Source organism: Lissotriton helveticus, chromosome 6, assembly GCF_964261635.1.
Source record: "Lissotriton helveticus chromosome 6, aLisHel1.1, whole genome shotgun sequence".
Classification (NCBI taxonomy): domain Eukaryota; kingdom Metazoa; phylum Chordata; class Amphibia; order Caudata; family Salamandridae; genus Lissotriton; species Lissotriton helveticus.
In genome coordinates this window covers 162,517,470-162,542,710 of record NC_136067.1, presented here as the reverse complement: position 1 = coordinate 162,542,710, position 25,241 = coordinate 162,517,470, and the positions used below count along the sequence as shown (strand labels likewise).

General features: G+C 46.8%; 1 protein-coding gene and 1 pseudogene across 1 annotated transcript in view; one reads left to right on the top strand and one right to left on the bottom strand.

The window, feature by feature from the left end:
• Positions 1–25,241, top strand: part of PARP1 (poly(ADP-ribose) polymerase 1) — a 468,102-nt gene that overhangs the window by 66,447 nt on the left and 376,414 nt on the right. The window contains exon 4 of the mRNA XM_078647552.1: positions 464–678. Coding sequence (XP_078503678.1) covers positions 464–678 — 215 coding nt within the window. The remainder of the gene's footprint in view (positions 1–463; positions 679–25,241) is intronic.
• Positions 18,494–19,501, bottom strand: LOC144761242 (adenosine receptor A2a pseudogene; annotated as a pseudogene).

Sequence of the window (25,241 nt, the reverse complement as noted above, 5' to 3'; positions counted from 1 at the left end):
ATTTTGCTTCACTGATGCTGGTCCCTATGTGAGATCTTCTAGCGATATTACATTTATTTCAATAAGTGTGGTGAGTTTTAACATTGTAATGTGGGTAGTCGGGTAATTAAATGTCTGTTTCTGGGTGCAAGTTTTAGACCTCCTGAGCTTCAGGGATACAGGTTGTTTCTGCCTTTGAACCTTCCACCATGGGGTCCTGAGTCATTGAGAGAGATGCACTGGATAGTTGGTCCTCGCCATGTCAAGTCTCTGAAAAGACTTTAAGACTGATTCGGAGCAGGTTGGGTGGAAGTGAGTTCCATATCTTTTGAGCATTTCTTGAGGAAGATGTGTTGCAAAGCTTGCAGTTTCCTGAATATTGGATAATTGTAGGTAAAGATCTGCTTCACTGCATAGCTTTTAAAGGATGCCATTTAAAACCCAGTCATGGTTCGTTGACAACTAATTTTTGTCTTCCCAACAGAACCAGGTTAGACTCTCCAAAAAGATGGTGGATCCTGAAAGGCCACAGCTGGGAATGATTGACCGCTGGTACCACCCAGACTGCTTTGTAGCCCGACGTGAAGAGCTAGGCTTTCTTCCCACATACAGTGCCAGCCAGCTCATGGGCTTCGTGATACTAAAGCCGGAAGACCAGCAAGATCTTAAGAAGAAGCTGCCAGCTGTCAAAAGTGAAGGGTAAGTATCCAGGGGATGTGTGTATATCATGGGATGTTGCAGATTCTTTATCCATGCAGGAAAATAGCATTTAAAATACAGTGTTTAATTTTTTATATGTTAAAGTTAATGCAATTTACAGGTTTACTGCTTAGTATGCCATGGGTCAGATTGAAAAATTGAAGTAGAGACTTGGGTAGCCTCCACCTTAATTTGTAATTCATGTTTTTTAATGTTCTTGTTACTTTAACATCCACATACTGTCTGCTGCTTCTCTATTGAATGTACTTTTGTGTACCTCTCATGGAAACTTAAATTAGGCTGGGTGGGTTATAATCCCTCTGCAGATCGGTGCCTGGCATTGCTTTCTCGTCCTCCTGAGAGCCCCACTAGTCTAGATAGGATGGGACTTGGTGACATATGTCTATACTCTTTCTGGAACAGTTTATTTTCTATAGAGGGAAGTGGTCTACTGAATTCTCCTAAGTGACTAGTACAGAACACTTTTAGAATTCCCCATTCATTCTAGAATAGCTTAACTGGGCTCTGTGGGTTCTCTTAGAAAAAGCCTAATCAAAACAACACTGCCACTTTGAAACTAACTCAGAACGCGGCTGCATTCATTCGTGAAAGAGGGGGAGAAAGGACTGAGTACCCGAAGCACCACAAAGGTAGTGTGCTGCGTATGTTTGCTTTAGCATCTTGTGTAAATCACTGAAGTCGAATAGGTGAAGTGTTGAATAGTACACTTATTTGTGTGATTGTTCTCGACTAGTGCACTATCGTTTATGGCCTATTTTCACAGTGCCGACGTTAAAGCTTTATCTAAAGAACGGTTTTCACTGTTGTGCTCCTTGGGAGATTGCACTCTAATCTGGAATATTGTACAGTGTAGTGTTCGTCATCCATCAAATTGTACACTTTTTTTTTATCTTAGGTGTACATGTGCCTCCTGAAAGATAGTGCGGTAATCTTCTCAGTAGTGTTACTCTTTTGGTAATGCAAGGGTGATTCATAGGGTTTCTCATGCTCTCTATAGCTCTGGAGGTTTGTTATTCATCATTGAATATTAAGTTGTTACAGAATGACAACTATTTACGCACTAAGTAACAAAGTTTAGAACAGAGAAGTACTGTACACAGAATGACACGTAACATCATTGGAAGACGGATTTAGGGAAGAGTACATTTTTATTTTCAGACCTAAAAATATATAAACACAGAAAAAGACACAATGCAAAAGTGAATCCAAGCAAGGAGAGAAAGTAAACTATTTTCTACAAGCATAAAGGATAAAACCCTAAGAAGACATGAGAGTAAGCAGTTTTTCGAATAAGAAGCCTGTCAGGTCTTTTTCAGTGTGTTTCCAGATTTTCAGTGCAGCCTGAGAAGGATTGTGGTATGGTCATGTGCTTTGGTATGATCAAGGGCCACAGAGGAAGGCCCGTTTCTGTGTCAGATAGTAAGCGGAGCCTCTGGGCAGGGGTTTTTGAACTGGGCAGGTCTTTTTATAAAGGCACATTGCTTCGATAGCCCCTTCCTGCCAGGCGGTTCACTTGTTGAAGCCTGAGCTCACAGAGGTGACCATGGATGAGTTTCTGCAAACCTTGGAGGGCAGATGTTCTCAGACCGAAAGCTCCACTTCCTTCCACATCTGCGACTAACAACTAAACGCAAAGTTGTTTTGACCCAGCATCCTTCAGTCAAAACCAGTGAAACCAGCAAGTCAGATTATTAGTCTGAGCTAATCTTGGAAATAATGAATACTTCAAGTTGAAACTAGTCTTCAACGAAGGGGGGCAGGGAGTGGGGGTTACCACAAAAGGCATTGAGAGGGATGAATATATAACACATCATAGAATAAAGGACTGTGACCGTTCATTGTTATATTTTGCTGGAAAGAAAAAATGTCCTGGAAGAAATGGCAATAGTATGACTGTCTAGACATTAGTAGTGCACTGGTGATCACATGCTCCCTGACAAGGGTGTGCTACTAATAATTGTACTGCGACCTAGGTGTGAGGAAAGTTTCTAGTAATGTTCACTAATTTCTATATAATTATTCACAAAAGAAAATTTAAACATGAGGGGGTGAAGCTGCTTTCGGCCACGTTATCTATTTCAGTTCCTAATAAGGCCAATACGCTAATAGCTTGGGTGTCAAATAAGTGCAAGATTGAGTTTGATTGTTTCCTGATATTACATTTTTTGCTCATTGATTTTTTTCATCTTAATCACTGCAGGCAACAAGGATGGAAGCCTTATCCTAAAAAAAATGTTTTTCATTAGATTTTTTGCAGGATTAGCAGGTGATACTGACACCATAAAGGTGTGGAAAACTTTACACTTTCTTTCCTCATGGAATTTATCGGAAACCCATTGTGCAGAGTTCTCTGGCTTCTATTTTTTGAAGTTTAAATGCTAGGTAATCTCTTTAAGCTAGGGGTTTATCGGACTGAGGCTGCTCGCTAAAGAAGTGTGTATGTATGCATCAAGCGTAATATACTATTTATTACAATTTTTGAGTGAGACTGACTTGAGGCAGTCAACTCTGTGGAACACTTTTCTTCATAAAAAATTGCAATCTATGAAGAGCAATTCCTTTCTTTTAGATAAATGTCAAAAATTAGAAAAGTACACACAATTCACTGTACTTATATTAAATGTAGAAAACAAGTTAGTTCAGCTGTGTAAAGCAGGGTTTTTCAGGTCAATTAAAAAGAGGCACGGGCCATGTCAGATTTGCGGGATAACTGACCACCTTGTAAAATATAAAATAGTTCAGAATGCAGTATTTATATATACAATTATAATATGGTATGTCCTGGTGTCCGCTCTTCTCTGTATACATTGGACACCTGATTTCTATTCCCAACTGCACATATCTCTTCAGCAAAAATTTGGCAGACCTGAAATCAAGATAGACAGCCTCACAATCTGATCTCTGCCACACCTCTTTTTGTGATGGCAAGATATCTGCGCCTCTTCACGAAACAAAGTTGTCATGTTTGTACTTTCTGCACTCGCCTATAATGCATCGGATTCACTATGTGACTTGGGCTGGACTCTTTCCATAGGAAGACTTACAATAGCCAGTCCAGCCTGGAAATCAGCAGATCTGTTAGTGCAATTAAATGAGCATCTTGGTCAGGCCACCCTGGCCCCCTTCCTTCCTGCCTCTTTTATATGATGCTTATACACACTCAAGGTCTCTGGCCCACCTCCCATACTGCACTCATCAGCTAATGAAGAGAGCAACGAAGAACTCGGGAGATGTTTTGGGGTGGAATTGAAGGCACTATCCACTGAAATGACTGGACCGCAAGACATTATATTATGTATATTTTAGCACCCCTGGGGCACTTGTGTGAATCTGTAAGTCAACTGCAGCAAACTTTGATTTGTTTGACTCCCACTGAATCAGTATTGGAAGCTGGCGACCTAGACCAAAACAGTTATTACAATTTGAACGTCAAAAAGTACACACATCGGGGGCGTGGCTAGCGCCTAAGCAACATGGCTGCAACTTAGAGAGGCTCCGTAACCCCCGTGAAGAGCCCAACCGATCCGTTTATTAATCCGCAACTCCTTGTGGCCCCAAACGAAGGAAATTACAGAGGAAGGTGCCGGGTGCCTGGCGGTGGTGTTCTGGCTGCGGTGTGTGACCTCTGGCTGCGGCGCCGGACATTTTGCGGCCTGGTGGAGAGGCGGCGGCCTGGTGGCGGTGGACGGCGGCGGCCTGGGTCAGAGGGGAGCGGTAGGAACGAGGGACAGGTAGCGTCACCCCCCAGGTGAGGCCGGGATCTGGCGCTTGCAACTACAGGCAGTACTGTCCTTGAAGACCTCTAACGCTGCCGCGGATTTACTTGTGGGCTGAGCGGTCAGCCTTAACGCGGTCTCCAGAGCGCCCCAGACGGAATCCACCCGGCGGAGGCGGAGAGGTGCTGGGGGGCGATGTAGCTGGCGGCTCTCTCCATTTGCCGCACATTTTGCTGACGTACGACCATCGAGGCAACGGGGCAGTGAGGCGTCTCCTGAGGAGCTAGACTGCTGCGGAGGGCGCCGCCTTGTCAGATACTACCGCGACGCGCTTGTGGCTGCAGATCTGTTCCTTGCAACGGTAGGGAGTGCTGAGGGGCAGTGGTGCCGCGAAACTCGACAGGCCGCGTGGGCTTTCCGTGTCCTTAGACAGGCAGCGGTGATCAGCGACTTAGGCCAAGTAACACGACCACGCAACCTGTAACCATGAGTAACAGAAACACGAGGGGCCTTAACCAGTCCAAGCTCGAAAAGTTTGCATACACTAAGACGCAGACAGATGCGCAGGACAAGGAGACACCATCCTCCAATGGTGCTAGTAAAGGTGGTGAGACTACTGGATATCTTGACCACTCTGAATAAAGTGGACTCACGCATTGAGACTCTCGCCATAGATCTGGCCCTGATCCGTGCCGACTTCAACAAGATGTCCACTAGGGTGTCGGAGGTTGAAACCACAACGACGGTCCTATCTACCGACACGGCCACCCTGAAAAAGCAGGTGAAACAGCTGAAGGCTGACAATAAACTAAAGAACGGTAATGGATTAAACCCAGATCTGTTGACTGGGTGTGAGTGTTTGATTGGTTCAGATGCTCCGTCCATTACCACCCCCTTTTGTACCACTTCGCCATAAGTTGGCAGGGTATGCTCAGACGTGAGTCCCTTGCTCACTTTGCCACTGGATTCAAGCAAGCCGGGCTGAAGACGGCTGAAATGCCAGAAACTCCAGGGAAGGCATGGCTTGGCAGTTCGGGCTGGACTGTTCCCATGAGGCACAGGGTCAGACTGATTTGCATATGGCCATGTCTGAACTGGGGTGGCAGAGTGGGCTAAAGAACGGTGATGGATTAAACCCAGATCTGTTGACTGGGTGCGAGTGTTTGATTGGTTCAGATGTTCCGTCCATTACCACCCCCTTTTGTACGACAATAAACTTATGGCAGCAAAGCCAGAGGACCAGGAGGGGCGCTCAAGGCGGAACAACATTCGCCTTATAGGTGTGCCAGAGAGCGCACGTGGTCCGGCCCTCGATCTCTTCGTAGAGGATTGTCTACGTTTTTCTCTGTTGAAAGGGCGCATCGGGTCCCTGGAGGAAGACCGAAGCCGGGGGCCCCACCACGGCCTATACTAGCCCGTATTTTTAATTTCAGAGATGCGATCCTGCAGGCCGCGCGTAAAGCTCCTCCGATCCGCATAGTCAATGCTACAATCACGATTTTACCAGATTACACCGCAGCAGTCACGAAACAACGCAGAGGATTTCTCGACATCAAGAAGGCCCTCCGTGAGCGGGAAATCAAGTATTCTATGCTGTTCCCCGCCAAACTACGGGTTGAATCCGATGGAAAGACGTGGTTTTTCTCAACACCCGAAGAGGTGCTAGACTGGCTGGACGGCTGGCGCAGGGTCCCCAGGACGGGGCGCAATGGGGAACTTGAGGCGAGGCAATCACCAGACCGATATGGAACAGGACTGAATGCAGGGCTTCGATGTGGCGTGGCCCGCCAAGTGATCTATGGACCTGCAAGGCCGGAATGTTGCTGCTGCGTTGATGGCTAGCGCGTGCCTGCACCCTGGGCGCCCTTACAAGGTTGCTGGTAAAGTTGACAATTGTATTTAAGCTTTACTGAACTACTGCACAGGTACTTTCTATTGTACATGTATGATGAGGCCTACTGTGATACTACTGTTATACCCTCAAAATGCTGTTTTTTTCCCGGCTCACCAGACAATACACAACAGAGGGGCAAAGGACATAAACAGTTGTTTGGAGAAAGGGCTCTGGGGGGCCGAGGGAGGTCTTTCTTACCCCCGTCGTTCCAGTAATGGGAAGGGATACCAAGCACTCTGCTTTGTTGGGGTGGTGGGCAGTTTTGAGTCCGTCAAGCAGGGAGGCAGGGAGGGGGGGAAGGGAAAAGGAGGGGAACTGTTGCCAGTTATTTTATGTTTTTTTGTTTTATGGTTTGAAAGTTTCTTCACCAGGGCGAAAACAACAAGATGTCTATCTGGTATTATTTTGTTGAAACACTGCATTGAAGGTTGTACGGAGTACTGCGATACCTGTGGCGTAAGGCATAATGACATCACACTCGAAGGATGAATCGCTTGACGCCCTGAAGTCCCCGATAGCTCCCTTCTCATTGGTCACATGGAATGTACATGGGTTGGGGGATAAGATTAAAAGGGGTCTGGTGCTCCAGTATCTAAGACGAGCTGCACCGGCAGTGGCCCTATTACAAGAGACTCATTTGGTGGGTTCAGCGTGTAAGGCCATGGATCGCTTCGGATACAAACTGCTTGGGGAGAGGAGTTGGCTTAATGGCTAGGGTGCTCGACCTCGGACCTGGGGATCTGGGTTCGAGTCTCGGTAACGACACCAAAACCTCCTGTGATTCTGGGCAAATCACTTAATCTCCCCGTGCCTAGAATGAAAGTGTTTACAACAAGGGGTGGTGATGGACAGAGTCTCTGAATTAAGCAGAATACTCTCACCCAGTCAAGAGATCAGGGCTAGATCCAACACCGTTTTTTAGCTCATTGCACCATCCCAGTTTCAGAACCTGGCTGTATGCAAATTAGTCTGTCCCTGGCCCAGTGCATCATGGGAACAGGGCAGACCAGACTACAAAAGCCAATTCTTACACTGGGAAGGAAACAAGCTTCCGGGGACCGGTTTCTGGCATTTCAGCCGTCTTCGGCCCGGCTTGCTTGAATCCTGATGTTGCAATGAGCAAGGGACTCACATCTGAGTATACCCTTCCACGCTTAGGGTGGACACAAATATTTACAACAAGGGGTGGTGATGGACAGAGTCTCTGAATTAAGCAGAATACTCTCACCCAGTCAAGAGATCAGGGCTAGATCCAACACCGTTTTTTAGCTCATTGCACCATCCCAGTTTCAGAACCTGGCTGTATGCAAATTAGTCTGTCCCTGGCCCAGTGCATCATGGGAACAGGGCAGACCAGACTACAAAAGCCAATTCTTACACTGGGAAGGAAACAAGCTTCCGGGGACCGGTTTCTGGCATTTCAGCCGTCTTCGGCCCGGCTTGCTTGAATCCTGATGGTGCAATGAGCAAGGGACTCACATCTGAGTATACCCTTCCACGCTTAGGGTGGACAAAAATATTTACAACAAGGGGTGGTGATGGACAGAGTCTCTGAATTAAGCAGAATACTCTCACCCAGTCAAGAGATCAGGGCTAGATCCAACACCGTTTTTTAGCTCATTGCACCATCCCAGTTTCAGAACCTGGCTGTATGCAAATTAGTCTGTCCCTGGCCCAGTGCATCATGGGAACAGGGCAGACCAGACTACAAAAGCCAATTCTTACACTGGGAAGGAAACAAGCTTCCGGGGACCGGTTTCTGGCATTTCAGCCGTCTTCGGCCCGGCTTGCTTGAATCCTGATGGTGCAATGAGCAAGGGACTCACATCTGAGTATACCCTTCCACGCTTAGGGTGGACAAAAGTGTTTACAACAATGAAAGTGTGTCCTCATGTAACGTAACTGGAAAAATATGTAAAGCGCTCTGATACCTGATTCGGTTCGGGTCTAGTTCGCGCTATATAAAACTCTGCAAAAAAAGAAAAAGAAAAAAAAACTGGTCGTGCACTCTGAGTTCTCCTCAGGTTCAAGAGGTGTGGGCATCTTGGTGCGTAGGCACTTTCTGTTAATTATACATCAGACTCGAATGGATAGTCGGGGTCGATTTTGCTGCATTGATGTGTCAGTGGGAGGGAAAACGCTTCAACGTGGTCTCGGTGTACATTCCCCCAGCCCTTCAGGCCATGTCCCTCCAGGCGCTTAGTGCGTTCATACTGGGTCTTCCCAAGGGAGAGCCTCTCATTGGAGGCGATTTAAATTCCGTAGTGGATGGGACCCTTGACTGATACCCTCCTAGAAGGGATACACTGGGTAGCTCTCACATGGGAGGATTCATGGATGCCCTGGGTCTTACTGACGCATGGAATACAGACACCCCACCTCACGATGCTACACTTTTCTGTCAGGGGTACATAACAGCCTCTCTCGTATAGATTACTTCTTTACTATCTGCAGGCAGCCTTTCCCATCTGACAGACATTGAGATTCGACCCCGTGGCATTTCGGACCACTCACCTATCTTCATGGCTTTCACAACACATACCATGATACGGAGGCGCATTTACCCCATCTACCCCGGATACCTGCATATCCCCAAGATAAGAAAGGATATCAAGGCAACCACACGGCATTACTTCCAAGAGAACGCGGCATCGGTGCAGTCCTCTACTACTTTATGGGAGGCATACAAGGCAGTGGTGCGGGGGCAGGCTATTGCGTCTATAACAGGTCAGAAAAGAGCGGCTCGAGAAGAGTTAGATATTTTGGAATCTGACCTTGCCGAGGCCACTGATCAACATGCTGACAATCCTTCCCCGGCGACTTTGCAGACCTTTAAGCATTAAACAGTGCGAACTTAGGGAGCACCAACGTTAGGCAGTTAAAGTAAGGTTACAGGCTACTCGTCATAAGATATATGAAGCGGGGGATAAAGCGGGTAAACTTTTGGCATGGTTAGACAAGAAGGAGAGAGCACAGAGGACAATAGCGCAGCTGCGTACCTCGATGGGTTTAGTAGTAACTACTCCGCAGGATATAGTAAATACACTGGCTGAGCACTTTGAGCAAATATATGCCTCAGGCTCCCACATGACAATAGAAGAGGCTCAGACCTACATCAAAGATATAAAGATGCCAACATTATCGGAGGAAGCGGCCCACCTGCTGGAGGCTGATCCGACGGTTGATGAGCTACAGCGGCCATCAACTCTCTACAATCCAGCAAGGCGGTGGGGCCCAATGGAATACCCATCGAACTTTATAAGAGGACATCAGATATAACTGCCCGCACCTTTTAAAAATGTTTCTTGAAAGTCTGAGGGTGGGGGAGCTGCCTCGAGACCAACGAATGGCCACCATAGTAGCAATCTTAAAGCCTGGGAAACCCGCCGAAGACTGCTCGTGATATCGGCCCATATCCTTGCTTAATGCGGAGGCTAAGGTACTCGCCAAGCTCCTTGCAGCGCGCCTGACCCCGCACCTTTCAACTTTAATTCATCCGGACCAGTACGGGTTTATGCCTAATAGGAATACGGCCCTGAACCTCAGAAGACTTCACGCAGTAATGGCACGCATACCCTGGATCCATGAACCTGCGGTTATTCTATCCCTTGATGCACGCATGGCATTCAACATGGTTGAATGGCCTTATTTGTTTGCGGTGCTCAGGCATTTGGGATTTGGCCCTAAATTCTGTGCATGGGTACAGTTACTATATTCTAGTCCCCTGGCGCACGTGGCGGTTAATGGACATATCTCACGGGATTTTCCGCTTTCCCGCGGCACGCGCCAAGGCTGTCCACTGTCTCCGTTGTTGTTCACTTTGGTGTTGGAGCTTTTGGTGGCCTGGATCCGGTGTGACCCAATGATTTGGGGACTTAGCTGGACGATGACCTGGGAGGACCGCATCTCCCTTTATGCTGATGATGTGCTGCTGTACCTAACCTCCCCCAGGCGCTCCATTCTGGTGCTTTTAGACATCAGCAAAATTTTTGGTTGGGTGTCTGGCTATACCATCAACTGGTCGAAATCAACCCTATTTGTCCTGCAGGACCCGCCCCCACTGCTCCCAGTGGACTGTCCACTTAAAATTGCGGTTAATAGCTTTAAATATCTGGGCAGTTATGTCACCCCCCAAACAGAAGAGTTTTTTCAGAAAAAATGTGTGCCCCCCCCCCCCTGGAGCGGTTCAGGCGAGACGTGTCACATTGGCACAGCCTGCCACTGACCTTGCTGGGTAAGGCAGCCTTTTTAGGTCTCGGCTAAAGACGCGCGTCTCCGCCGAGATCTTATGTCACCGAGCGTGCTTCCCAGGAGACACTCCTGGCCGCGCGCAGGCGAATCTAAACTGGCACGCGCATTAGTACGAGCGCTGCGCGAGGCTCCCACACAACACACGCATACATAGAAACAGAAGCGCTCACGTACGCACATACATACAGAACCCCCCCACTCATATACACACACACACACACACACACACACACACACACACACACACACACACACACACGCGCGCGCACCGGCCCCCCCTCTCCCCTTTAACTTACTGTGGTAATCTGGGGGACTCCGCTCTCCGCACCGGCAGGGAGAGTTGACGCTGCGGCTCCTATCCCGGGACTCCCTCTTGGTCAAGGGAGCCCCGCAACACGCGTGCAACGTCCTGTTGTCGGCCCCGGGGCTCTCCACGCTCGCAGGAGCCCCGGGCCGCTCCACGCATTTCCTCCGCCTGCCTCCTCTTCCGGTCCGGACGCGGCTCCGCCCCCGTCACAGGCGACCTTGCCTGACTTCCGGTGCGGCCGCGGCGGAATTCCGGGGGCAGTAAGAGTTATTGTATATTTGGCTGCTAAATGAAAGCGTGTCCATCTGCCACTGACATTTCTTTCAAAGTCCAAGTGTCTTAGCTTTTGATGCTCTGAGAGTGTTCTTAATTTCTCTGAAACAGATCTCCAGCATTTGTTTTCGGTAATGAAATATGTTTGATAATTCGATACATTATTGTAAAAAGGCATATGGAGTCTATGGTTGTCATCCCCATTACAGTTTCTGCGCAACCTACATTATTTACGTTCCCTGGACTTTAAACTGTATTATGCTGTAGAAAGATTTTCTAGTTAAGCATCTTTTTATGTGTTTTCTTTTCAATTCTTGTGTAAATTCTATGTTCGTGGTCTGTCCAAGCGCATGGGGCACGTGGTAAAGATTTCATCTAGGTGATGGTAGGGAAAGGGAGGTTTTTAGTAGAGCCTGATTTTATTGTAGATAAATATATTGTATTAGCATCTTTGCAACTGAACACATTTGCTCCTGTATATCTTTAATTGTGTAAGATCCCTAAATGAAATCTGGTCATTTACTCTTCCTCTCACAGATGTTCAGATGTTACAACTTTATCAGTTCGTGATTTTCTTTTGCACATCTTTAGTTCCCATTTACTTTAAAATACATCTTACTTTTGATAATAGTTAATTTAATTATAGTTATTCTTGGTGTAGTCTTTGGGTTATTGCAGTAATAACTCTTTGCTTTCGGTTTCCATTATTCAACAGTATTAAAAAAGAGGAGTTGAGAGGGGTGGGCAACTTGAAGATGAGGAAAAGGACAGAGGTAGTCTATTGTGAATATTTTAAATTTTCTGTTTTGTCAAAAAGAAATGTCATGAGCAATGCCAATTGCTCTACCTTTAATGATGCCGAGACCATTGCATTGCAAATGCTTGTTTTAAAAATGTCTCTTCCCCATTTTTTATATGTTCTGGAAAGCACCCCATTTTTTGTACCGCCGGGATATTTAAAAAAAATAGCGGCAATGGTCTCCAATCTGCTTTGGGGGCATAAGCCAGCGCGTAGTTCAAGGAAAGTTAGTGAGGAGCTGGTATGATGGCGGGATAGCACTCCCAGATATACAATTATACTACTGGGCGGCCCAGTTAAAAATAATTAATCAGTGGATACACGCGCCTCAGGCGGAACCAGCATTCCAGGCGGACAGACAGGGGCTGGGAGAAACAGGAGTCATGTCGGCGCTATATGACAAAAGTAAATCCACCTCCCTTGCAGGGCCCACCGCGCACACTGTCCACATATGGTATGCAGTGCAAGTGCGATTAAAATGCAAGGGTGTTATCACGCAGATGACACCACTGTGGTCCACACGGCAACTCAGAAGACTTCAAAACAGTAAGGGGTTCCAGGCTTGGGATCACATAGGTATTTCCACGGTGGGAGACTTGTGGAAGAGGGGTGACATGATTCCATTCGAACAACTTAGGACCCGATATGAGTTCGCACCCACGGAACAGTTCCGGTACATACAAATTAGGCATGCACTGCACGCGGTTCTTGCGCCTGGTACTGATGTTCCGGAAGCCACCCCCCTAGAGGACAGGCTACTGACAGAACACATGTCTAAACGGGCTACCTCCTTTACTTATCGCAAGCTTATTAACCACATACCGGACCCGACGCTGGCACTCAAATGTAAATGGTCCACTGATCTGGGAGATATTGAAGACGCAGACTGGCAGACAGCACTATCGTCCCCCCTGGAAGTGGCCATACCATCCATATTACGCCTGGTGCAGTTAAAAATACTACACCGTGTATACTACACTAGAGTACTCCTTTTCACAATAGGGAGAGCCACACATCGGTTTTGCCTACGCAAATGCGGGGAGGAAGGGACCTTTTACCACACCATATGGCAGTGCCCCCATATTACAGCTTACTGGGTCCAGGTGATGCATACAATATCACAGGTTACGGGGGTGTCCCTGTGCCGGAGCTGATGCGCTGTCTCCTAAACCTGTGGGAACCAAATGATCTTTCACATTCAGCTCAGGACTGGGTGGTGTTAGGGATGATGTTTGCCAAACGTAATACGGCTAAGAAATGGGGATCTGAAGATGCACCAACACTCGTAAATTAGTGCAGTGATATGGATGAGGCGATGTTCGCTGAGAGGGTTGTGTACACACACCGTGGCTGCCCCCGGAAATAGGAGAAGATATGGGGGGCTTGGAACACATTTAGAAGCTCTATCTGTGACCCACCACTGCATGAAACGGAAGACGTGTCTGAATGAGGGGGCTGGATGGGTGGAGGTGAAGCGATATGATAGTAGTAATATGCCAATAATGATGATCGTACTGAAACGTATATTTGAAATGTTTGCTTTGCTTTGTGCTGCACAATGCGGTGACCATGTAATTTCGAAATGCCCTCTGTTCTATGAATACAATAAAAAGTTTCAACAAATAAAAAAAGTACACACATCGACAGAAACAAATCTACATCATAAGTATGCACAAACTGAAATTTTCTTTAATTAACAAACAAAAATATATGCAAATCGAAATGTTAATTTTAATGAGAAGGTTGTAGCTTTTAAACATTTGGTTTTATTTCTAAAAAGTTAAAGCAATTCTCTAGACTCTAGCATGTCATGTTTTTCTGCCCCAATGCATCCCCTTTTTGTCAGCACATAGCAGTGTATTGATTGAACGCACCAATCGTACTACTAATTGCTGTATTTTTGCTGCTCCCACAAATCAACCTGATGACACAATCTTAAAGTGTGCTCTCCCTTCTTCAGAATTGGTTCTTTTGAGTTCAGAACCGATCACATTTCTTTCACAACTCAGTAATAAAATTGGTGAGGATTACAGTATGTTTGCAACTGTATACTAGATTGTACCGTTTGTTCCTTTAAGCCCTTAACTGTGGCAATACAGCAATATAGAAAATAAGATTACGTGATTCTCTTTGTAAAACATTTGTGTGTCTCCCTCTCTCGCAATTTATATTTTTATATACATGTATATTGCATTTCAAGGTGGCGATAGCCACTGTGTAGTTATGTTTGAGTCTCACTTTTCATTGAAAAGGCACACTTTAATTCGCCTATAACTTTTGACCCCATTGCTGGATTTGCCTGTCATTTGGCAGTCGAGTTAGTTCAGCTAAGTATCCTTGAAGATCTGTCCATGGAGCAAAAAGTTATAGGAGAGTGAACAATTTGGCTCTCACCTGAGGTCTAAAGGGTTTTACACCAAATTTCACTTCAAAGTACAACTTTACTCAGAAAGCATGCCTTTTTTTTGCTGGGTGTAAATCCTTTTTGTTGTTTTTGAGACATTTGCTTTAAAAACAAAAAAAGATAGCTTTAATGGGTTAACTCTTTTGTATAGATATGCCATTTAAACTTGCAAATCAGTCCTGTCAGTCACTTTTTCAAATTTTTTGACCATGTGATTGGCTGGATTAGGGTTGAATTTGTTTTCCCCCGCACATCTTGAAACTACAAAGTCAGCTCCGACTTGCGAGTTTTGCATTCTTAAAACAAAAATTAAATAAAATGTGCACAGCCGTGGACCGCCAACTGCACAGATGGACGAAACCAGGACAGTGGTCAGGGGGGACTCAGACTGGTGAAGAAAAAGAAAGCGCCCATGAAAACAAGCATTTGCAATGCAATAGGTCTCGCATTAGGAAAGTTTGAGCTATTGGCATTGTAAATGACAATATTTTTTTTATGTGTTGGTTTTGAAAATGGATAAATTAATAGCATTGTTATTTACAATGCCAATAGCTTATACTTTCGCAAATGTGACACCTATTGCATTTGTAATGCAATATATGTATTGTTGAGAGTGGGAGAGCGTGACAGTGGGAGAGTCAGTGAGTGGGTGGGTGGGAGAGTCAGTGAGTGAGTGGGTGGGTGGGAGAGTCAGTGAGTGGGTGGGTGGGAGAGTCAGTGAGTGGGTGGGAGAGTTAGTGAGTGGGTGGGAGAGTTATTGAGTGGGTGGGAGAGTCAGTGAGTGGGTGGGAGAGTCAGTGAGTGGGTGGGAGAGTCAGTGAGTGGGTGGGAGAGTCAGTGAGTGGGTGGGAGAGTCGGTGGGTGGGAGAGTGAGTGGGTGGGTGGGTGGGAGAGTGAGTGGGTGGGAGGGATAGTGAGTGGGAGGTAGAGTGAGTGGGAGGGAGAGTCAGTGAATGGGAGGGAGAGTCAGTGAGTGGGTGGGAGAGTCAGTGCGTGGGTGGGAGAGTCAGTGCGTGGGTGGGAGAGTCAGTGCGTGGGTGGGAGAGTCAGTGCGTGGGTGGGAGAGTCAGTGAGCTGGTGAGAGAGTCAGTGAGCCGGTGGGAGAGTCAGTGAGCCGGTGGGAGAGTCAGTGAGCGGGTGGGAGAGTCAGTGAGTGGGTGGGAGAGTCAGTGAGTGGGTGGGAGAGTCAGTGAGTGGGTGGGAGAGTCAGTTCTTCATTTCCTCCGAGGTACTCCTCATCAGTGTAAAAGAGACTCGTTATAGTTCTTGCACAGTCTCATCATTTTAGAACTGAAGCATATGCAACTAACAAACCATTGACAAAGCCAATAGTCCTGGCTTTTTGTTTTGTTTTAATGTTACTTGCTGTATTTTACACCTGGATGCAATGACAGAAGCAGAAAAATACCAGTCGGCCGGCGCACTATGCTAAGCACATATTTTTAGTGCTTTATTTTTTATTAAACCACGCCCTTTATTACAAAGGCCTTCCCGCTTTGAGAGACAACCCCCATTTTTTACATCCTACTTAAATCCCCGTAGCAGCCTATTCATGAGTCTCCGCCACCACCATCACTCATCTGCCCATTAGGGCTTGGTTCTAACCATATCACACCTCCAAAACTAAAATCCAATGAGTTTAACATATATGGTATTGGATGATTTTACCTCCTAGAATCATGCAACCTATATCGCTACAACATGTGCATAGCAAGTCATGATGAACATGTTGCAGAGAAGCAAAAAAATGCAAAGCAGGATTGCAGCTGGATCAGAGCCCTGAATCTGCAGAGACGAAACGACACTCCGGGATTGCGCTGTCGCTTCACGCACATTAGTTCTGATGTTAAGCGGCTAATAGTGCGCGCAGAGGGATAAAGTGCTCCTCCTTCGTGTAAAAGGAGAATATCCCGCAGGATTTTAAATAACGCGCGCCCACGTTTGGAGATTAGCCGGAGGAAGCGGGTATTAATCCAATTACTTGACGAAAGGAGTGTGCAGGGCTGCGTGGAGGCGCCATGGGTCGGGGGCCGTGTCAGCTCTTCCGGCTGCCATGCCTGCTAGATCAGAACGAGGCTCCCTCGAGTGACCTTCGCTGACCTGCGCACCACGCACAATCTCTCATACCGAGGTCGCTGTTGCCTTTGGCTAGCGAGGTGTAAGTTTTAGAACCTATGCTCGCGAGCAGAGAGCGCCCGAGGCCTAGATGTTTCTTTCCACTTACCTTTGGTCGAGCGCACTCGGCGCTCATGTCATCAGATGAGGCGGGAGAGGAAGAAAACGGAACTTTTCACCCCTTCAGCAAGAAAAGGTGCCATTGAGCTGGCAGCGAGGACGGAGGCGCCCCAGAGGGCTCCACAAACAAGCCTTTCTTCCCTGATTGCATTGGCCGTGTCACAACCCAGTGATCGGGAGAGTGCCGCCACGCTGCCCGCGGCGACCCGGAAGCTCTTGGAAGCTCTTGGCCGGCCGGCCAATCCGCTCGCGGCCGACCGGAAGTCCCGCCTCCCCAGGTCCGCGAGCTGCCGGCGCATGGAGTGCCCTGCCGTCCGGTGTAGCCCGGGTCCCCAGGAGGGGGCCGGGGAGAAGGAGGAGTGTGGCGCCTGTTGCGGGGCTCCTCTGACCTGAGGGAGCCCCGATTTAGATGGAGACGCGCCGTGAGGAGCCCCGCCGGAAGAGCGCAGTTGGTGAGTGGGGCCCAGGGCTGATGTAAAGTGCGTGCGTGCCTGTTTGTATGCGTGGGGGGGGGAGTGTGTGCGTGTGTGCGCGAGGGAACGTGTGTGCACATGCGTGACTGTGTGTGATTGAGAGAGAATGCGAGGTAGCGGATAGTGTGCCTGTATGTGTGCCTGTATGGGTGCTGTATGCCTGCGTGTGCATGCGCGCGCCTGTGTGTGTGTTTGCGTGCGTGCATGCAGAGAGGTGGGGGCTGCCTGTGTGTGAGCAAGGGCTTTGCGCATGCGCAGCGGCTTTGCGCATGCGCAGCTACCAGACGCTCGCTCCCGAGGTCAAATCCGACCCTGAAAACGCTCGTAACACTTTGGTGTCCACTCTCCTGAAAACGGATCACATTAGTTGTCGAGCTGACAGCATTCATGCTTCGCATGAATGCTAACGTCAGCTCGACCTAAAAAGCACTAGAGAGCTTGTCAGCTGGAGTCAACCACCATTTTGTGCACTGTGGAAAAAGGGGCAAATGCGATGCGGGTAGGTTGAGTGTCTGCAGCGGTTGGGCGCAGAGCCTGGTTATAGACCAAGCCCTACTCTGAACCTCTGCTGCAGAAGGCCAACGGCCGTGCACAGGGTGGATTGGTCAGCCGTCAACCCACCCTGCTCAGGGCCAAAGGTCTTGGCATGAAGCTACAAAAGAGAAATCAGAACACAGTTCGCCAGGGATTCTAGCCCTTAATTTTTCTTATTAAGGGAAAAACGATAGCATGCTTGAGTGGAGATGAAATGAAAGCTGATTTGCTGGAGCAATCGAAATCACAGTTGTGAAAAACAATGATTGATTGGCAATATTTGGTTACTGCTGCAATGCAATCAACAATACATTTTCCAGACTTCTGGTCAAAGCAAGGTTTTTGTGAAAGGGACGAACTGTTACATTTCACTTCTCCTTTGTAGCCTGTAAGTCGTAAGCGTCCATCAGTGAAAACTGCCATTGACAGACAACTCTGTTTTAGTAGTTTTGTTAGTGGTACACTGTTTGATTTGGAATGTCAGTGGGTTTTTTGATTTTAATGAAAAGGCTCAATGTCTTTCTGTCAACTGCATTCTCAACTCTGTAATGTTACCATATGCCTTTTATTTTCCCTACAATTCTTGAGTTATGCATTCTGTCGTTTGTATTTCTGGATTGTTAATGTATTTGATTTATATTCTAGAATTGTATTCAGTTTGCCGTCTCTGGCATGGTATACGTTCATGGTTTGTCTCCTTTGGCAGGCTGCATCATGTATTTAGTCTGTGTCCTATATAACTTGTTGGTCTGAAATGTACAAATTTGTTTGTATTTTTCCTCCCTATAATGGAGTATTGTATTGTTGCAAAGAGTTGTGGCGCTCTGGAATGGTGCAGCAGCTCTATTGTGCTTTTACAGCTGTGCTCTTTGAGTTTGTGTACTGTGGTTTCAGCCTAAACTGTCTCTCTATTGTGGATTTATACATACAGGTGGTTCTGGACTCTGTCCAGGAACCACCACGTTGTTTCTGCGTGAAATAATTGCCTTGAAGCTGTGCCGGAATGATTTCATCTTGTAGGCATAGAGGATTGGGTTAATGGCAGAGTTTGCATGTGATAGTATTATGGCTGTCTGTACTAGAGGTATTGGGACGGAGAGATTGGGACACAGCAGAGATAAGCTGTTGAGAATGTGCAGTGGGACCCAGCAGACGATAAAGAGGAAAAGCACCATAAATAGGGATGTAGCAGTCTTCATCTCCTGCCTCATGCCGGTGGCCTGCCTCTCCCTCAGACTGCCATGCATGCTGTCTGCCATAACACGGCGGATCTGCTTCTTCACTGCGATGAAAATTTGAGCATAAATGATCAGCATGATGATCAGCGGCACAAGGAAGCACCCAAAGAAGTTAAAGTAAACCATATAGGTCATGTCTACCAAAGACGTGAAAAAGCAGTTGGACATGTTTGCTGAAGGTTTGTGCCATCCCATCATTGGCAGCAGGCCCAGGAGGAAGGACAGGATCCAAGTCACAACGATGACCACCAGGGCACATTGATGTGACATGATGCTTCTATACCGAAGAGGGAAAAATACTGCCACGTAGCGCTCTACGGCCACCGCCAACAGACTTAAGGTGGAGCTGAGCGTGAGCATGATGAGCACGGAGAGCATGAACAGACACAGGTGCAGGTTGTACCGTGGGAGTCCAATGTTGGTCAGGATGGCACATGGAATGGCAACTGCCCCCACACAGATATCTGCAATGGCCAGAGAAGCCAAGAAGTAATTGGTCACTGTCCAGAGCTTGTTGTTCTGGAGCACTGCAACACACACCAGAGTGTTACCAAGTGTGGCCAAGAAAGCAATGACTATCTCTGCTGAAGTGTAGGGTACGTTGAGCACAGTAGACATAGCATGGTTGTCGAGGTCTGTAGTACTGCTGTTTGGTAGAAGTGCACTTGAATTGTTCATAGTCCCTGGCAGAGATTGTTGACCTTATTTTCACAGAACCAAGTATTTGTAGACTTGCCCTGCAAAGAAAAAACAAAGGTCAGCAACAGAAAAATATTCATAGTCCAGTCTACAGATGTTTTTGTTTCATCTTGTATGAATATCTAATCCATCTTTTTTTGCTCGCCTACCCTGTTACCAGTGGGCTTTCCTTTCTCTCTCCCTTATTACATGATTATAGTTGTTCTCTAACAGCAGTTCACATGGGATGGTGCTCAGGGCACTAATGCTGGTCATTTCCAAAACCAAGATCATATGTTTTCCAGTGTGCTATTTAATTGCTGCATGCAGCTTCATTTGTTCAAATCAGAATCTGGGTTGCAAGTGTTGGCTGTTCGCAGAATCCACCCTTGACGTCCCTTACACGCTGCCAAAACCCTTATCAACCGCCTTTTCCTAAGCATGTCAAATAGTTACAGAATACCCGAACACCCCGCCACTGCTTCTAAGAACAGCCCCCCCCCCCCCACACACACACACAAGAAGAGCAGTGCAACTGGCCCTTCTATGTGTTAAATCCAGACTCTTATCATCTAGGGGCACTTTTCTGTCTTCCTTGGAGAATTAGCAAAGCCCTCCATAGGTTTTGGTCACGAAAATTGTAAAAATTGTAAAAAGATAGGCTGTGGTGGTTTTGGGAGGAGTAAATACATATTTTGTAAAGCTTAGCTCTTCTGTCGCATTGGCAGATGACTTGAGTGTGATGGACCCCTTGAGGAGCTGAAAACATTTTTGGTGACCTGGGAAAGTTCTGTTGCTGTTCATTTACAGCTCCATGAATCACTGATGGGCTCTATAGTTGCAGTCTTTTGAGTATGTTGGCAGACAACCTTTGGTACCGAGAGAAGAATATCCCAGTGTTACTGGCACAAACTGCTGTGTCTGTGCAACATCTTTTGCCCTTCCGATTGTTATGCTTCACAGAGGAATGTCAAAACAAAGGCCTAGCACTGATGCTAGTGTTTGTAATTTAATAGTATTAGTCGCTCTTAATTTATGTTTGTATTTGCAAATGACTTTTGGCCATGCAAAAGCATTTCTTGCTTAAAAAAAAATAAAAAGTAAGTAATGCAGAAAGACTTAAAAAAAATTGTGGTTAATTTAGAGGGTCCGGTAGTAATTTGCTGCATGGCTGTCCCTTGGAAAAAAATTGTAAGACCGCGTGGGTTGGAAGTTTTGGGGGGCAACGGAGGGAGGGACTGAGCAGTAGAGAAAGGCTAAAGGTCTGTGAGTGGAAGCAGGGGAGGGAAGCACACGAGGGAGAGCGCAACCCAGACTGCAGGAGTGGTGAGAAGCACTCAGCAAAAAGAGCAGCACAGAGGGGCGGTCGGCACACGAAGAGACATGCGCTGTTGTGGCGTGCTTAACAAAACAGAACAGTGAGCAGCGGAAGGATGGAACCAGCCAGTTACAGAGATCGAAGAGGCAGTGCTCCTGGGGAAGGATAAACACAAGATGGACAATCTGGGGCAAACTATGTTATTGAATCAGAAGCAAGCGCGTCTGGCCAAGCCAACTAATGGTAAAGAACGGGCCGGCTCTACGCCCCTGTAAGTTCGTGTTAAGCCTACGATATGTCTTCTGACACAAGCCAGCCTGCGTTGTCTGGTAGGTGGGACCTAAGAAATGAATATGGGCGCTGCGCACAATATGCAGATGAATAGTGCACAGATGTTAATTGGATTTTTATTTGTAAAGCCGTAGTTAAAAAAACAAATCTGTGCAAACGAATGAAACATTTTTTTTTTACTTTGTCCCATTTCTCCTGGTTTTATTGTTGCTTTTAACTGCATACACAATAAATGTCACTGCTACCCAACTCCATTAGTGGCACACCGTTAATTGCCTACTAAGAAAGGCTTGAGTCAGTTTGCTGGGCTTAATATCGGTGATCTGCCAATCACGCATGGATTTTAGCTGGAGAGCTTAACTCCCTAAACTTTTCTAATAGGGGCTTCTTTATCAGGATCTTTTTATCCGATACATTTTCATTTTAAACTTCACTGATTTTAACATTTGCAGAACAGGCTGCTTGGCACTTGCCACTTGGAAGGTGAGCAGGTTTACCTGTAAGTTCCTAAAACGTGTTACTAGGGAATAGTAAGGTATAGTGCTGCATGTCAATAAAGGAGGAAACTTTTCAACCCTTAAAGTCGGTAGTGTGATGAGGAGACTATGGTCAAGGTTTAAAAAAAAACCCTCTTATTTTCCTTTGTCTCTTAATCTAGATCACATGTTTCCAGCTAATATTTTAAATAGGGATGTATGTGAACTCCTTAATGCAGTAATCTGAGTACAGATTAGGATGTCTTGTTGCTGTTTATGTACACTACAATTACACAAAGAACTATCTGCTTGCATTTTTTTAATATCCTTATTGCATTTTGTCATTTTGATGGTTTTGATTGTTCTATTGAATTACAGTGATACATGGGTCAATTGGAATCACAAAATTACATACACTTTCTGGTAGTATGCCTGAGATCACAAGGCATACGTTTCCGGTACAATTATCGTGTCAAAACATGTAAGGGTCAGTGCTCATACATCATAATAAGGTACTCCGTTGTACATGGCGACCATTATGTCTCCTTACACTTTGTAGGTCCTGAATATGAATGCCCCAGTATCTCGTGTTTATACAAAGCATGCTTGTGGTTACTATCTGCCTGCATATGGGCAATAAATAGTAATTGGTAGATGTGGCACCTGCTTGGTATCAGGGTGTGAGGGAATGCAGAGGCGATAAAAAGAATGTGAAAAAACTACCGCCTGGGTGGGGATCCACATTTTATTGGACCGCCCCAGTGGCAGAATACAAATGCGGGAATAATTATACCCACGAATGAAGGTCAACATGTTTTTGCATATTCGACCCTCAAAAGAGGGGTCAGTGGCATTCATTAGGATGTGTATGGGCAGTTAATCAAAACAAAATAAAGTTGAGATTTAGGTTTTTAATATACAACCCACATCCGTGGTATTGTACTGGATGTCCGGCAACTGCCTCAGTACTCCGAACTGTTTGCCATAATGATGTAGAATTGTTTCTGCATCCTTGAAGTTGGAGTCACCGTCAAGTGTTGGGAGAGTATGTGGCTCAGTGGCCAGAGCTGCCGACTCGGGAGCTAGGGATCCGGTTTCACATCCTGGCGTCTGCTTAGCTTCCCGTGATTCTCTGCAAGTCGCTTACTCTCCCCGTGCCCATGGACAGCGCCTGGCTACCCTCACCGGTCAAACTACACAATATGATTATTACCTCATAATCTGAAGACTAGGGCATGAGCTGGGGGTCGTTAACTAGTCCGAGGGGCCTTGCTATCAATTACTATTTATTGCACCAAGCTCCCCAATATGTTACTCCATTGGAGAGGGGCCTGTTGATGAAGCATGTCACTCAGTGGGTGGGCGAGGGGTTTTGTCATTAAACAGGGAGGGACTTCTCCTTCCTGGTTTGTATTATTCCCTATATACAGGCAGAAACTTATTTTTAGGTTTCGCCTCGCCAAAAGCTGCGCAGCAGACTTTCGCGCAAGCGAAAAACTTTTGTTTACATGTATGGGGCTTCGTCCCGCCTCTCTGTCCCATTGGCTAGCTCCATAAATGGAGGCTAGCCATTGGAACAGAGATGCGTCACTCATTCCCCGAGCAGATTTGTGGGCGTTCCTGCGATTTTTACTCATCCCGCCCCCTTGCTATCGTCATGAGGCGGTGGGCTTTTTAATTTTTTTTAAAGCATTGTTTTTGCCATTTTGGAAGTGTCGTTTGTAGGGGTAGGTTGCGCGATGTCCCTCTGTCCGTTCCTGCCCCCCCCTCCCGTGAGCCCGTTCCTGCCCCCCCCTCCCGCTGTCCGTGAGCCCGTTCCTGCCCCCCCCCGCTGTTCAATTTGATGCTGGCTGTATTTTTCCATGGGGGCGTGTGCCTGGTGCCCATGGATGTTACTGTTTTGACATTTGTAATGAGCGCACGGGATTCCACAAAGGGAGGGAGAGAGAGCGTGCGAGACTGCAGGTTTTGTGACCCGACTAGAGTGCGGAGACTTAAGGCTGTCTTCCAGTCATCCACACGAGTAAGATGCGTCCTCTTCTGGTTGAAGAGTTGACGCGCCTCAAGAAGACCGAACAGTCCACGCTTTTGCCCGGCGCCGACCAGCACGGGGTTAACCGGTCCCTGTGGGAGTAGCAGAAGGCGGGCCCTGCGGGGAGGAGGGGGGAGGGGGCGGGACAGACCTGAAAAGCACTTGCTGGAGTCTGAACCGGGTGACTTTGGCCAGGGAGGCAGATTCTCCGGGGGACACATTGACTCTGGGAATAGTGACAGGGAGGGCGGACAGACGGGAAAAACAGCCTGACGAGGGAGGACAGACTGACAGGCGGGAGAGACACCACAGACGCACGACAGACTGCCCGGAGAGCCAGAGAGAAAGTGACAGCCAGGATGTCACCACCCCGAAAAGTCTGCATTGTGGGCTCTGGAAACTGGTGAGTGGGGGGGGGGGCGAGATTTAAAGAAGGACGGGCTGTTTGAAAGGGTGGCAGGTGCTAGCACAGGGCCTGTGACTGGATTTGATATCGGATTTGTTGGGCGCTGCTACTCATTAGTGACTCCTGTGAAGGGGCATTAACTGGTGCATTTGAGGATCCTGGTAAAGGTGGACCGTGGATAAATGAATGCTAGTTCATGAAAATGTCACACATGCCAACACTGCCGACTTGGGCCAAAGACGCCAAGTTTTCTATAGCGAAAATTGTTTTATTTAATCTTTTTACTTATCAGAAACTTCTTCACTTAAATGCAAGTGTACGGGTAAGTTAATTTCCCCGGATCTGTTTTTCTTAATTTTCTCTGTTAGAGAATTTTGGCTCGTACAGCTTGCATGTAATCGTGTCTCCACCTCACCACTCCTCTTGCCTCTGTATCTCATTTCCCTCCCTACCTCACATCTCCTTCACTACATAACCTCTCTCGACTCCACTGCATTCTCCCACTACCTAAACTCAAAATTTAACTCACCATTAGATCACCACTCACCAATCCACATTCCCTTTCTCTGTTATACCTCCGTTTCCATTCCATTTCCTTACTAAATATCTTACTCCTTTTTGACTGTCTGTTTCTCTGCCTCTACTTCCTTTTTTCTATCGTCGACTCCTCTCTCTCCCTCTCTCTCCCTCTCTCTCTCTCCCTCTCTCTCACACACACACACATACAAACACATCTATCTCTGAACTTCCTCCTCAACACACCCATTCCACTTAATCTGTATCTCTCAATCTTTTTTATAGGTCTCTGTTGTGAGAAGTTGGCCTGGTATATGATGCTCACTAGTTCTAGTGATCACCTTGTACCATGCCAAGCAACCCTTATGGTGCAGGTTGTAAAGTCAACCTTATAGACAAGCTATCCTAGGGGTAGCATGGACTAAGCAGTCTTAGGCTAAACTCTGTAAAGGCATGTGAAGCAAGCTGTTTTACCATACACAATCCCTTGAATACCAAATGAAAGGACACCACACAGATATATATATTGAAAATATATATAGATTTATTTCTACAAATAACCCTGATACTCTTTATGAGCACAGAAGCAAATGCGTTAAAACAAAACACAGTTTAAATGCACAAAAGTTGCACAATTATGGATGAGCCCTAGGGGCCACCTAAACCATAGACTAAAATAGTGGTATAAGAACCACTATGGG